Source organism: Taeniopygia guttata, chromosome 8, assembly GCF_048771995.1.
Source record: "Taeniopygia guttata chromosome 8, bTaeGut7.mat, whole genome shotgun sequence".
Lineage (NCBI taxonomy): Eukaryota > Metazoa > Chordata > Aves > Passeriformes > Estrildidae > Taeniopygia > Taeniopygia guttata.
In genome coordinates this window covers 10,230,255-10,243,560 of record NC_133033.1, presented here as the reverse complement: position 1 = coordinate 10,243,560, position 13,306 = coordinate 10,230,255, and the positions used below count along the sequence as shown (strand labels likewise).

The 13,306-nt window shown below is 56.0% G+C and overlaps 2 protein-coding genes across 7 annotated transcripts in view; one reads left to right on the top strand and one right to left on the bottom strand.

Moving 5' to 3' along the window:
• IPO13 (importin 13) overlaps positions 1–8,861 on the top strand; it is a 31,473-nt gene extending 22,612 nt beyond the window's left edge. Inside the window, exons 15-20 of one of the 3 annotated variants that reach the window (XM_030278910.4) lie at positions 1,224–1,276; positions 7,363–7,429; positions 7,597–7,655; positions 7,773–7,862; positions 8,015–8,196; positions 8,311–8,861. In XM_030278910.4, coding sequence (XP_030134770.1) covers positions 1,224–1,276; positions 7,363–7,429; positions 7,597–7,655; positions 7,773–7,862; positions 8,015–8,196; positions 8,311–8,410 — 551 coding nt within the window. In that variant the 3' untranslated portion in view covers positions 8,411–8,861. The remainder of the gene's footprint in view (positions 1–1,223; positions 1,277–7,362; positions 7,430–7,596; positions 7,656–7,772; positions 7,863–8,014; positions 8,197–8,310) is intronic. The other 2 variants (XM_030278911.3, XR_012057130.1) reach the window with 2 other exon arrangements.
• Positions 8,862–9,307: 446 nt separating this feature from the next.
• On the bottom strand, positions 9,308–13,169 carry DPH2 (diphthamide biosynthesis 2). 4 transcript variants are annotated; one of them, XM_072932791.1, is made up of 7 exons: positions 12,910–13,038; positions 12,683–12,810; positions 11,384–11,496; positions 11,052–11,272; positions 10,223–10,861; positions 9,924–10,109; positions 9,308–9,834 (listed from the first exon to the last, which is right to left on the bottom strand). In XM_072932791.1, the coding sequence occupies exons 3-7, from the start codon at positions 11,413–11,415 to the stop codon at positions 9,704–9,706; spliced, it is 1,209 nt and encodes a 402-aa protein (XP_072788892.1). In that variant the 5' UTR covers positions 11,416–11,496; positions 12,683–12,810; positions 12,910–13,038; the 3' UTR covers positions 9,308–9,703. The 4 variants fall into 4 exon arrangements, with proteins under 4 accessions (XP_072788892.1, XP_002189199.3, XP_030134772.2 ...); XM_002189163.5 differs by lacking the exon at positions 12,683–12,810 and having other exon boundaries at positions 12,910–13,056; XM_030278912.3 differs by lacking the exon at positions 12,683–12,810 and having other exon boundaries at positions 11,384–11,535; positions 12,910–13,051.
• Positions 13,170–13,306: the final 137 nt, after the last annotated feature.

Genomic DNA, 13,306 nt, shown 5'->3' with positions numbered 1-13,306 from the left:
CTTCAGCATTACCACATGGGGCCCTCAAGGGGTCTTATCCTTTGCTCATAGCTGGGTGCCAGGCAGGGTGATGCTGTCCCCCAGCTCAAGGCTCAGAGCTCTCTAGAGAGGTGGGGGGAGAGACATGAGGAGCCCTGCTTCATCATCACACCACGGTCCGAGCAAACCCCACTGTGCTGAGGTGTCACTGGGGTCAGTGACAAGCAAGCCAGGCTCCCTCGGATATCAGGTCCCCGCTCGTGCCAGTGGCGTGTGGATGTGTCTGTGCTGGAACCCTTTTGCCTCGCTGCTGGGGAGCTGGTGATGCCTTCAGGCAGCAGCAGGTACGTCTGCAGGAGCAAAAGGGAGGGGACAGAGCCCGAGCTGTGCCAACACTTGGGTGTGAGCTTTGCTCAGGCAAGCGGCTGTTCAGCTTGGTGTGTGCCCAGGACTGTCCCCTTGGGTGGGGGCCCAGCTCTGAGCAGGGCGAGCCCCTTCTGCTGAGCCCACGTGTGGCAGGAGAAGGGGGGCATGCCTGAGCCTACAAAGGCCCAGAAGTGAGTGTGCACAGTCAGATGCCAAGGCAGGGTGAGTGGTGCTGGCACAGAAATCTCTGGGTGCTGAGCTGCTCTTTCCCATGAGGATGCTGGAGGAGATCTCCAGGAGAGTCCTGGACTCACCACTGTCCTGGAGAGCATCTGGGAATGGCGTGGGAAGGTGTCTGTGCCAGAGTCTCCTGAGCAGCTGACAAGCATGTGCACGCCTGAGCCCAGCCAGGCCTGTCCAGCATTTGCTGAGGTGTTGTTCACTTGCAGTTACCTTCCAGGACCAAACAGTGCTCTGAAGACACCTCCTCAGTCCCCACAGTGCAAAAGCTATAATTCTCCTTGTGGAGATGGTGCTCAGCTAGCCCCTGCTCCTCCTTCTCTTCCTCCCCAAGGAAACGAAGATCTCCTCCTTGGCTCTGCAGCACCCAGGTGCTAGCTGGAGACCCTGGGGCTTTAGACCTGTTCCTTTGCAGTTTCTTTCTGTTCTTGGGTTCTCCAAGTTTCATGATTTTTTGTATGTTTTGTTTCTTTAACTTGCTTCAAACTGCTCATGTTGCCCATCCCCTTCCCCACACACCCCTCCTCCCTTACACTCCTGTTTTCACTTGTAAATTCTTTCTGTATCACATAACTATATGATGTTGAGTTGCTGTTTGTATGATTTTTCTCTTAAGTTACATCTTTATTATATTTTAGGGCCCAGGGATCATCCTGATATTGTTGATTCATTTATGCAACTCCTGGCACAGGTGTGTTTTAGTTTCTTATTCATTCACTTTCTGTTCTCTCTCTTTCTCTTTTTAATTCAATTTAAACCTATTTTTAGCTTTCTGTTGACAACGTTTTTTTTTCCTTTTAGTTGAATATCGAGTTTCTCCATCTGTTTCCGTGGAAGTTGAAAACAAAACATTCTCCTTTAGTTCTGGGTTCACACCATCCCCAGGGCAGTGCCCTCCTCTGCAGGCAGCTCCAGCTCCCACCCCCTTGCTGGGCTGAAGCTAGCATGGGGTGCTTGGTGCTGCTGCTGCAGTCACCCTTGGGTAACAGACAAATTAGAGCATTAAGTGGATGTTTTCCAACCCATGTAGCGGCCCTCTGGAGTGGGAACAGGCTGAGCTGGCTGCCCTGCCCATGGGCCAGTGGGAGGAAGCCCCTGCCCTCAGGAGCAGGCAGCTGCCAGGGTTTGGCTCTGAGCAACGTGCTTGTGATGGCATCTGGATCTGGCAAGTGCCACATTGCCTCCTGCCCCAGCAGCCTCTCCGGGTGGTGGCAGTTCCTGTGCAGGAGCCGCTGGCTCAGCGGTGCATGGGGACAGTTTGTGTTGACATGGCAGGGACCACGGGCTGGCACGTGGGCTGGCACTTGTGTCACTGCTGTGGCGGTGGGCAGGCAGGGCCAGTGCTATGCTGTGTGTGTATATACACCTGCCCAGTGTGCTCCTCAGCCCCCCATAGCCCTTAAGGGAGAAGCCCTGATGTCCTTGATGTACTCAGTGTCCCTGTCAGAGATGTGTTCCCTGCCCACCTACTCACAGGGTGGGTCTGTGGTGAGGAGGGGCCTGGAAGAGTTGCTTTCTGCTCTCTTTCTGTGATGGGGAGACCTCTAACCACACATGCTGGACCAGTGGCTGTGCAGAAACATTCACCCAGGCTCCTCCCAGAGCTGTGGCCACCCTACTTGCTGACAGCCCTGGGAGGGTGCCTGGCATGTCCTGGTGCTAAGCTGTCAGACCCCTCTGATCCTCCCATAGGTTTTGAGGGTTGGAGTGGGTAAGAGGGTTTCACCTGACTTCCCTGAGTCAGGGTCTTCCCCTCACAGTTCTCACCTTGATGCCCAGAGCCTGCTGAGACCCATTGCATCTCAAAGCCATATTGCAGCCTCTTCCTCCCTTTCACCTTAGACATAACATGATCAAGACTATCAGACTTCTGCTCTGCTTTCAGTTTTGGAAGCTGTGACCTTCTAACAATGGTTTTGAACATGATGGGAGGGTGGTAAATGGGGTCTGTGCCTGAGGTTGTTGGTGGTGTCCTCACTGCTAGCAGGATCTTCATTTGAACACTGTGCCTAGTTTGGGGCACAACATTTCTGTAGCTTGATACCAGAGACCACGGAGAAAAGCATCTTGCAAGATGTCCACCTTGTACACATGGTAGGGAGGAAAAGCTGATGGGAGCCTGAAGAGCTGCCTGAGTCCTGGAATGAGTAAAAGGTAATGTGCCAGTTGTAGGTAAAAAACCCTTTTCTGTTCTCCTTGAGTGTGACAATCAGTAATGGGAGGAAATCATGGTAAAGAATCCAGGACTGGCAGAAGAAAGGCTTCCTAAGAGAGCAGGGAAGCACTGGAAGATCCTGTGGGGAGCTGTTGTTGTGTGGAGTTTTTGAAAGGACCCAACAAGCCCATTGCTCTTGGAGGGTAGGTAGAAGTGATCCTGCTGGGTTGTAAGGGATTAGGTGACTCTGAAAGACTCTCCCAAGGCTACTTGTTTCTTTGGAAAATACTGCATTTCTTTCTGGCTTGGGTTCCTCCTCTGTGTCTGGACACAAAATATATATGCTTTCTTGGAGAGAAGAGTGCAACCATGCTTCACTTCTGTGCTGCACACAGTGGGGTGTACTGTGAAACCAAACACTGCCCATCCAGTGTGCTGGGAATCTGTTACACACTGTCCTTGTGGGCAGGATCTGCAGGCAGTGCTGGGGCAATGTGCTGGCATTGCGTGTGGATGTGTGTGGATCTCCAGATATCCTTCAGAGGCATTCCTGCAGCTCAGAGGCTCCTACCTCCATGTCTTCTCCATCTTGGATCACTGTGAGACATCTGACATCATGCTGCCGGCCTGACACCGCCCACTCAAGACCTGTTGTTTTCCTGGGCTTTGTATTCCTGAAACCCCATGGAGACCAAAGGATCCCATCCTTGTCTTCTCTTCATGCATAGAACTCAAAGTTTCCTCTTTCTTGGCCTGACCCTTCTCATAGACTGGTGATCTAGTGAGGTGCTTTAAAACCCATCCAGAATTGGCCTTAGCATCCCTGATTGACTCGTTGCTCTCAGGACTTTGAGGGCTGTCTGATGGCAGAGATGGGTCCAGCCTGTCCTCTTCCAGAGGACCATACTCTGCAGTGATGCTTCTGAGGATTTGAAGATTGGAGGATTAAATTCAGAGGTAACTGCAGATCTCTTCAAATCATATTTTTGTGTGGTGAGAGTTTTCACCCAGCCTGCTCTGCCTGCAGACCTCTTGGCAAAGTAATGCATCTTCCAGAGCAGCAGCGAATTTGGACACAAGAGTGTGTCAAGGTGGAAACTTTCCCACTTCCCTGACCATCTGTTTTTGTGGTTGATCGCCTTGGTGGAAATACCATCTTCCCTGTTTCAAGTTCGTGTGGTTTCTCCTTGAAGGCACTTTTTCTGCCATCTCTGCCAGCAAGTACTGTCTCACCTTCTGATAACTCAGGAGAAGCTCATGAGGCCTGCATATCCGCTCTCAACACCAGCACACAGGGAATCATCTCCCTCTGTCACAGGATTCCTGCTGACTTTATCTTTGGGCTTGGTTGCAGCTCATGGAACTGCCCAGTTGTTGCAGGTGATCCTTTTGCCATAATATTAATTGGCAGACCACTCTTGATGATGGCAATTCACAGTCCACTCAAGAGCTTGATGGCTGGCTGATCATGGGAGCTGCTGGCTTAAACCAAATAACAGACGAAGTATCACACTACTCAAGGATGAAATAACCAGTCTGCCGTAAGGCTGCACAGAGCAGAGCCAACATCCTGTTCTCAGCTACTCCCTCCTTCCTGTGCTGCATGCTGGGATCGGTGCAGAGCATCTCTGCTGCAGTGCCCAGGGTGAGCAGCCCACCTGGAGGGCGTGGGGCTCAGTTCCACCTGGGCAGCTGGAGCGCCTCTGCCCAGGACCACACGGCCGTGGTGGCTGGGGCTTGCACCCAGGTCTGCATTGGCAAAACCAGGTGGGTTCTGAAGCTGGGAAACCAGTGGGTCTCACATGTGTGCTCCTGGTTGCAGGTAGGATTTTGGGACTCTCCAGCCTGCCTTTCTACCTCATCCACGCCACCCCAGCAGGGCTTCTCACTTGCAGACCTTGGGAGCTTTTTGGTGACTTCCCTGACAGATCTTTGGGGCAGTCTGGGTGTGCAGTGCCTCACCAGGCAGAAGATGCAGGATTGACCTCCTGTGATGTCACAGACAATGCCTGGCCAAGCACAGCCAGCTTCATCCCTCACCCTCCTCCCTTCATGGTCTGGTCCAGGCTGCACGTTGATCAGGCAGCAGTCGTTGAGCTCTCCACCTCACCTGCTCCAGCCAGACTCAGGGAACCCTATGGAGGACATGGGTTCAGCACCCCACGTTGAGGCTTGCTGCTGCTGCCTGGCCAGCCTTATGTGCCCTTTTCAAAGCAAGAGGCTCTGCTCTGCCAGGTGTGGGATCTGGGAAGAGACTGGATACTGGGCACCAAGGCTGTGTGTTCTGGAGAGCTGCAGAAACCGGCAGTGCAGTCCCTGCTGTCCTCTGTCTGCTGGAGGAGTGGGTGTCCTTTCCATGCCTGTCTGCTTATGAAGAAATGGGCACAGAAGAGCCTGCTCTGAAGACCTCTCTGGTGGTCTCTGAGCTGCTGTGGAGAAGAATCCAGTGTTCCCTCGATGCTGTCCTGCAGGACAGTTCTTGGAGAGCGAGTGTCTATCTCTGAAGTGGCTGCTCATGCAGAGGATATGGGGGGGACATTTGAAAGCATTTGAAGACCTGCCCCCATGTGAGCAGAGGTGCTCTGGCAGGAGACGGGGAAGATGAGCTGGCAAGAAGAGGTCCTAGAGCTTGAGCAGGGTTCCTGGTGCTAGGAAAGAGTAATTGGACATACCTGGTGTGGGGGAAGAGTAGCCAGACCTACCTAGTGCTGCTTTCTTATGGGAGAAGCTCCAGAGGCCCCCATCTTGTGGGGTAAAAAGCATCTCTCTTTACATTAGACATACGTATATGTACCCAGGTCTGCACTGGGCTTGCACTCTGCTAAGTGTCCTATGGGAAGGAGCTGTCCCAATGCTGACATGCTTTTTCCCATGGCACTGATGGAGTGAGGAGCAGATGCTGCAGTGAATCTGCAGGAGAACTTTTGGGGGGGCTGCAGCGGGTCTGGTTTGGCTGGGAGAAGCACCCTGCAGGTAGGTGGGAACCTGAGCGCATTGGAAGACTCGTGCCAAATGGAACAATTGTAGCATGCAGGACTCAGGTTAAAACCCATGGACGGGCAGGGTAGAGGAACTTGCAGCTGCCCTGGAGCAGCATGCTGCTGGGGGGAAAGGCTCGTAGTCCCTGCTTTGGAGATCACAGTAGGGCCCCAGCAGGGGTAGTGTCCCAGGGCTAAAACTGTAACATCTCTTGCAAGCATTTGTCCTGTACGGGGCCAGCTGAACACCAGCAGCCTCGATGAGTGAATATGTTCCTAAATCATTGCTCAGCCAGCAGTTCACTTTCTGATGTTGGTGCCAGTGCCTCAGGAGCAATGGTGCACAGCCTGTATATACACACACAGGTATAACGTGGCCCCTAGTCGCCCCATGAAGCTCTCTGCTTGTATCCAGCAGGCAGAGGTACCTGCAGTTGTGCCTTCTCCACCTGGTATAGCAATGGCTTTGGTGCCCAAAACTGAATCCTCTTTTGCAGTGTGTGATAGAAAAGGTCAAATAGGAGATGGAGTAACTCTGAAACCCACTCCTCAGCTTCTTGTTTTCCAGCATCTGCACTGGGCAGATGGCTCTGGACTTTCCCTGGAGAAGTCTCTTTTGCACCAAGGAGAGAACACAGGGGCAGAAGGTTGTGTGTCCTGGGTGCTGTTGACTGAGAGCTGTCCCTGCTTTTATCCCTGGGAAAAGGCTCAGAGGGCAGCAGTGGCCCCACCCAGAGCTCAGCTCAAGGGCTGCCTGCCCTGGTATGCTGCTCTCTGAGCTCCAGGCACACAGCAGGGCTGCTCCAGTGCTACGGCTGCTGTCCCCGGTGTTGCAGTGACAGCAGGGCAGGAGGCATGGCTGCCATTCCCAGTGCTTTTCTGCAGCAGTGGGTATGGTGGTCAGGGTATGGATGTGGCTGCCTAACACAGCAGGGCTCACTGAGGCAGGTTGGAAACCCTTCCCACCGAGTGGAGGGTGCAGGCTGAAACATTTCCACCCAGTAACTGCTCGGTGCCAGCACCAGGGGGACTAAGTCATTGCACAAGGTACCACAGCTCAGAGTGTCTCCAGCAGCAGTGCCTGACACGCACAGAGGCTGGTGGAATCATTGTGTGGCATTAAAAAAACCCAAGCTTTCTTGATCTCAGACCTGCTGCTCAGGAACTGCTAAGAAATGTTGGCATCTCATCATCTGGTGCAGTCTGGGGCTACTGCTTGAACCAGTTGCTGTGACCCCAGGGATGCCAGCATCTTCAGGAGAGGAGCAAACTACACGGGTGGCTGGTCTCTGCTGAGCCCTGCATGGTTGTCCTTGTCCTGGGAGCGGTGCTGCTGCCTGATCTGCTCTGATGGGACAGGAGCCCTCTGTGTCTGAGTGTTTGCACACCACTGTGGCACCTGTCCTCAGGTCCTGGGGTCAGCAGATCCTGGGCGTAGCAAACTGCCTGGCTGTTTGAAAGATATTCTTGGGGAGGGGTAAAGTGATGGTTTCCTGCTGTACTGTGTGAATCTGCCCTTTCCTGGGGGTGTGCTCAGGTAAGTGTGTGTCCAGGCAGAGGCTGTCTGAGGCACCAGGTTCCTTGGAGGCTTCCTGGCTGCCTCTGCAGCACTGGGTTCATGCTGCCTGTCTGTGTGCCTTGCAGGCTCTGAAAAGGAAGCCGGATCTCTTCCTGTGTAGCAACCTGGATGTCAAAGCAGTGTTTCAGTGTGGTGAGTACCATGGGCATGGGCACGTGCTCCAGATCACCCTGAGGAGAAGCCAGCCTGCTCCTCCTTTGGAGCTGTGTGCAACACAGCCAAGGGTTGGGGACCACAGGGCTGGTTTGGGATGGCCAGGGGGTTCTCTGGCTGCTAACCTGAGTAATTTTTGCCTGCAGGTGTCCTTTCACTCAAGTTTCCCGAGGCCCCAACAGTCAAAGCATCCTGTGGCTTTTTTGTGAGTATGATGCCATTGTGGAATCCTTTGAGAGCTGGGAGTGGGGCTGAGGTTGGGCAGGGTGCTGCAGTGTGGAGCCTGTGCTGGCACTGAGCAAGCCTGGCCCCTGTGTTGCAGACGGAGCTGCTGCCCCGCTGTGGAGAGATCGCCCCGGTGGGACAGGTCGTGCATGAGAATGGCAAAGCGCTGCTGCAGGCAGTGCTGGAGGTGAGAGATGCTGGACCACGGGCTCCCCAGGCAGCATTGGGCTCTATTCCCGAGCAGCATCCCTACAGAGCCAGGGGCAGAGAGCCCAGCAGCGTGGGTGGGAGCAGGGAGAGTGACAGCGTGGGCTCAGCATGTTGTTTGCTCCGTGGCAGGGCATCGGTGGCCAGGCTTCCCGCAGCCTCATGGATCACTTTGCAGAAATCCTCTTTGCCTTGAACAAGCACTGCTTCAGCCTCCTGAGCGTCTGGATCAAGGAGGCCATGCAGCAGGATGGCTTCCCCTCGGCTCGAGTAACTCCGGAGCAGAAGGAAAACTTCAGCCAGCAGATCCTCAGGTTTGCATGCCACTTGCCCTGGCAGCTGTGCCCCACACTTCCCACGGGAATGACTCCCCTGCATGGCCCAGTGCAGCCATCCTACTTCATGTTTGTCCCCTCCCTGTGTCTCAGCAGAGAGCGTGTGAACAAGCGGCGAGTGAAGGAGATGGTGAAGGAGTTCACCTTGTTGTGCCGAGGGCTGCATGGTACAGAATACACAGCAGACTACTGAGCACCTGGCCAGGACCGCGGACGATTTGCCTGGACCAGCTCTTCCCCACAAGGAAAAGCCCCCCCATCCTCCCTGCCCTGCTGCAGTACAGCTCATAGAATAACCCTCCACCTAGAATTAACCCACTCGGGACGCTCCTCAGCTAGATTTGGTGGCCGCATCTCGGTGTCAGCATCTTTGTTTCCCCCAGCATGCTCCCTCCTCGCAGGGAACAGGAGTGCTGGCTGCAGGAGGCGGTGGCGGGGCAGGGGAAGCCTGGGCAGAACTGCCCCAGCACAGGCTGCCCCGTCCCCGGGCTACCAGCCCCTCCCCAGCCCTTCCCTGCAGCAGGGAGGCCACCCTGTGCCTGCAGCAGTGGCTGGCTGGGCGGGGGGGGTTTGCCCCCTGCTCGTTTGTACGTGTGGTTGGGAGGGGGGAGGCCCTGCACCTAATTATATTAAGAATATTTCTATGTTGTGGCTGTCATTATTGCAGTGTCCAGACTTTGCCTGCCTCTTCCCTCTGTGGAAGAACAGAGTGGAGGGAGTTAAATCAAGGCTGGGACACCCCAGTGTCTCCTTAGCTTTGGGAGGGATGGCAAAAAACAGTCTGTCCTGCTTGCCCAGCATGGAGCATAAATAGCCCTGCCTCACATGAGAGGGGCCGGGCTCCACTCCTGCCAAACACGGGGTCCTTCCTGCAGCACAGGGTGTGTGTACTCCATTCGTAAGAGCAGCTGAGGGGCTTGTTCATGCTTGGAGTTCCCCTGCCCTTGCCCTGGTACCCCAGCCCAGCCTGTGCTTTTACTGTCAGAGGTCCTAGTTCTGGTTTTCTGTTCCCTCCAGTTGGTGATAGCTGACACACAGGGCTTTGCTCTCCAGTGGGCACGATGATACGTTTTTCACTTTGGGACATCTGTGCTCCTCAGCCCATGTTTTATTCTAAGAAAACAGTTCTTTCACAAATCCTCTTCAGCTTTAGTTAGCAGCAGTAGTCCACAAAAGCCCCAAGTCCCAGCACTGTTAGCTCTTGCAAAGTTGTGACCTTTCCAGGTAGGGACAAAGCTGCCCTGGATGAGGAGCCCTCGGAGACAGGGTCTGGGCCAAGTGCCTGTCTCTCCTGGCCCTGCTGCTGGCCTGGCCATGAGCCTCAGGGTGCCCCAGGCATTCCTGAACACACAATTCCTGCTCTCACTGCAGTATTACTGACCCAAGGCCACATCCAGCAAGGTGCCAGCTGGCAGCAGGTCCAACACCCAGTGGGAGGCAATGCCCCACACAGCCCCGCTCCTGGCTGGGTGCCAGTGCTGCTGAATCAGGGTTGCTCACACCCTTCATCCTCATAGGAAATGGCAATCCCTCGTCGGCCCTGCACAGCCTTGGAGACGGGAGTCTGTCCCAGCTGCTGTTCCAGGCCCCGCCAGCTGCGGGACTCCAGGAAGGAGGCTGGGAGGAGAAAGAGAATTGTTACCCAGAGCAAGAAGGTGCCACTGCCCCTGCACCAGGGCTCAGCCCGCCATGAAACCAACACAAACCTGCAGGGCTGATCTCTGCCAGCGCCCGTGTCTGGTCCCTGCAGGCCAGGGCGGTGCTGGGGGGCTGCTGAGAGGTCGGGGGGCCACAGAGGTGGGTAGCACGCATCTTCCCTGAGATCAGCGAGACATCAGGAACAGCCTCCGCTCTGGGAACAGCCGGTGGGAGCTCAACATGTGCACAGGCCCCTGCCAGGGAACAGTAACGTTAGCCTGGTCCATCTACCCTGAGCAAGCACAGCTTACAGGCAGGGCAGCTGGGTGGAACATGGCCTGGGAGGGCAGCTGTCTCTAGCTATTACCTGGCAGCAGGTCTCGGAAGTCTGTGAGGTAGTTCCCCGTCCACTCACGGGCTGGGTTGCAGGCCAGCTCCAGCTCATAGGGGGTCACAACAGGTCGGTAGAAGTCACTGGAGTCCAGGAGGGAGTTCTGAGCACAGGCCACCAGGACGAAGATGTCCACCTCCAGGAAGTTGGCCAGCTTGGCGGGGTTGGGCTTCCCCACAGCCAGCGTGTAGCTGCGCTTGCCGGCCCGGCACAGCAGCTCCCGGAGGTGCTGCAGCACGCTCAGGTAGCCCGCCACGCCAAGGGTGCCCACCAGGATGCCCACCACACCGGCATCCCGGGCCCGCTCCACCAGGTACAGGCGGCGCATCAGGGCCCGGTTGACGTTGAGGGTCTCACGGCGGCCGCAGCCGGTGATGGGGTTGAAGGAGCTGAAAGGGCAGCAGTTCCAGGTCAGCATGAAGCTGGTGAGGGCAAGGCCCTCAGCTCCCACATAGAACATGGCATAGTCCTGAAGCCCTCCTGCAGCTTTCACCAAGAACTGACGACCAAACTTCTGTTCCTCGCCAGGAACTGCGGGGCCAGGAGGGTCTCCACACACCAACCTGGAGAAGATGATATTGGGGTATTCGGGACATAATTGCTGCTCCAGCTCACCTAAATAAAGAGAGAAGTGAGAACAAAACTTGGCCATAGTCATGACACAGAGAAGGTGCAACAGATCAGGGGACGAGCGAAATCAAAGCTGCCAATATCTGGGGAATGAATGCCTGCTTGGCCTGACCCTGGCAGCTCTGAAGAGCTCAGAGCAGTACCAGAGCTCCCCTCCCTGCCCCAGAGCACTCACCCATTGCATGGGCGTAGACCACATCGCTGAGCACCACCACACAGCTCTGCTGCTCGGGGTAGAGCTCCCGGAACGCCTCTGTGCAGCGCCCGACGTCCAGGGGCTGCTGGCCGAAGATGTGCAGCACCGGGAGCTTCCTGCAGGGGCTGAGGCAGGCTGGGCCGTAGTGCAGCACTGCCTCGGCACCCACGTGCTCGGCAGCCACTTCATCCACGCAGCAGCTGCGAGGAGAACCCGGTGTCAGACAGGCTCCGCAGCATGGAGCTCTCCTCCCTCCCCGGCACCGCCCCACTGCTGCCCGCAGGGGATGCCCAGGACAGCCCCACACCGACCTGCCGTACGTGGTGTCTCCTAACACGTACATGGCGGCCCCGGTCGCTGCCTCCAGCCGGCCTGCCACCCCCGCTGCGTCTGCCAGGAGCTCGTCAGGGAACTGCAGGGCGACCTGCAGGGATCAAGGGGTGAGGCAGGCGGGAATGAGGCGCTGGGGAGCATGAGATGAAGGGGATGGAATGGATAGAATATACCCTCAGCAAGTTTGCTGATAGGAAACTGGGGGGAGTGGCTGAAAGGCTGTGCCATTCAGCAGGACCTTGATAGGCTGCAGAATTAAGCAGAGAGAAACCTAATGAGGGTCAACAAGGGCAGGTGTAGGGTACTGCACTGGGAGAGGAATAACTCCAAATACCAGCACAGACTGGGACTGACCTACTAGAAAGCAATTCTGCAGGTAAGGACCTGGGACCTGGAATCTTGGTGGGTGACAAGCTGACCACGAACTGGCAGGGGCCTTACAGCCAGGAGGGCCAATGGGATCCTAGAGTACATTGGCAAGAGTGTAGCCAGCAGGTTGAGAGTGATCGTGCCCTTCTATTGGCCCTGGTGAGGCACATCAGGAGTACTGTCTCCAGTTCTGGGCTCCTCAGTATAAGAAAGATAAGGCACTACTGCAGAAGGTCCAGCAGAGGCCACATGGGGGTCTGGAGCATCTCTCTCGTGAGGAGAGATCCTTTAGTCTGGACAAGAGAAGACTGAGAGGAGATCTGCTGTGGTTTAGGAATGATACTCCCCAATTCAGTGCTCCCTCTGAGCCTCTCCAAATCACGCTGCCACTCACTTGCTCTCCCCTCCCCTTCCTCCTGCTGTGGGATGGAGCAGAGAATCAGAGGCACAAAGGGTAAAAATCATAGGTCAAGATCAGAGCAGTTTACTGGAAACAGCAACTTAAATAAGCAAATCAACAGTAACAGCAACACTATTAATAACCATGTACAAGAGAAAAATGATTCACACATGAGTGCTCCATGCAGGGCCCTGACAATATCTGACTGTGCCACACGACGGGACCCGGGAATGACCCCTTCCCTGTCCCCAGAAAGTGATGGGAAGTGGTACAGAGTAACCTCTGGGTCGTGGCCATGCCTCCTCCTGGCTATTGCAGAAATTAACCCTCTCCTGCCTGGAACGAGGACAGGATCTCATTAATGCCAATAAATATCTCAAAGGTGGGTGTCAAGAGGACAGTGCCAGACTCTTTTCAGTGGAGTCCAACAACAGGACAAAGGAAGGAGCAATGGCCATAAATGAAGACAAAAGAAGTCTCACGTTAACACGAGGAACGAGTTCCTTACACTGTGGCTGGCAGAGCGCTGGAACAGCTGCCCAGGGAAGTCGTGGAGTCTCCATCACTGGAGACATTGCAAAGGCATCTGGGCGCGTTGCTGTGCAGCTGCTCTGGTGACCCAGCCTTGGCAGGGGGCTGGAGTGGATGACCTCCAGATCAGCCCCCAACGCTGACAATCCTGTGAGGCACCGGGAGAGGGGGCGGTGCGCCGGCTCCACCCTCGGTCCCATTTACCTTGCGGAACCCTCCATCCCGTACGAAGGCGGCGGCCCGGCCCATCTCGTAGAAGCCGTCGAGGTCGCTCCGCGGTGCGGCCGCCGCGGCCGGGTGCAGCTCCCGCCGCAGCGCGGCCTCCCCATCGCTGTTGAAGGCCGCGGCCATGGCGGCACGCGGCGCGCGGCGCCCGTTTCCGGGCTGCGGCGCCGCGCTGGCCAATGGGAGCGCGGCTCTGCCTTCCCGCCCCCAGAGGTCCCGCCCATAACGGGGTGGAGCGGGGGCGGCAGCCAATGGAAATACGTGCTGGTCGCGGTGCATTATGGAGTATGTAGTTTTCCCGCCGCTGTCAAACCAGGCAGCCAATCAGCGGGCGCGGTGGCGGCGGTGGCGTTCCGGTGCTTCCGCCCGGGCGCTG

What these genes read in the sequence shown, in the direction of transcription:
- DPH2 (XM_002189163.5), bottom strand. Translation starts at nt 13,056, where the DNA reads ATGGCCGCGGCCTTCAACAGCGATGGGGAGGCCGCGCTGCGGCGGGAG. An exon ending in GGAGACACCACGTACGGCAG is followed by an intron (nt 11,273 to 11,383) that starts GTCGGTGTGGGG and finishes TTCTCCTCGCAG; the next exon opens with CTGCTGCGTGGATGAAGTGG. An exon ending in GGCAGAGATCAGCCCTGCAG is followed by an intron (nt 9,835 to 9,923) that starts GTTTGTGTTGGT and finishes TTCTCCTCCCAG; the next exon opens with CCTCCTTCCTGGAGTCCCGC.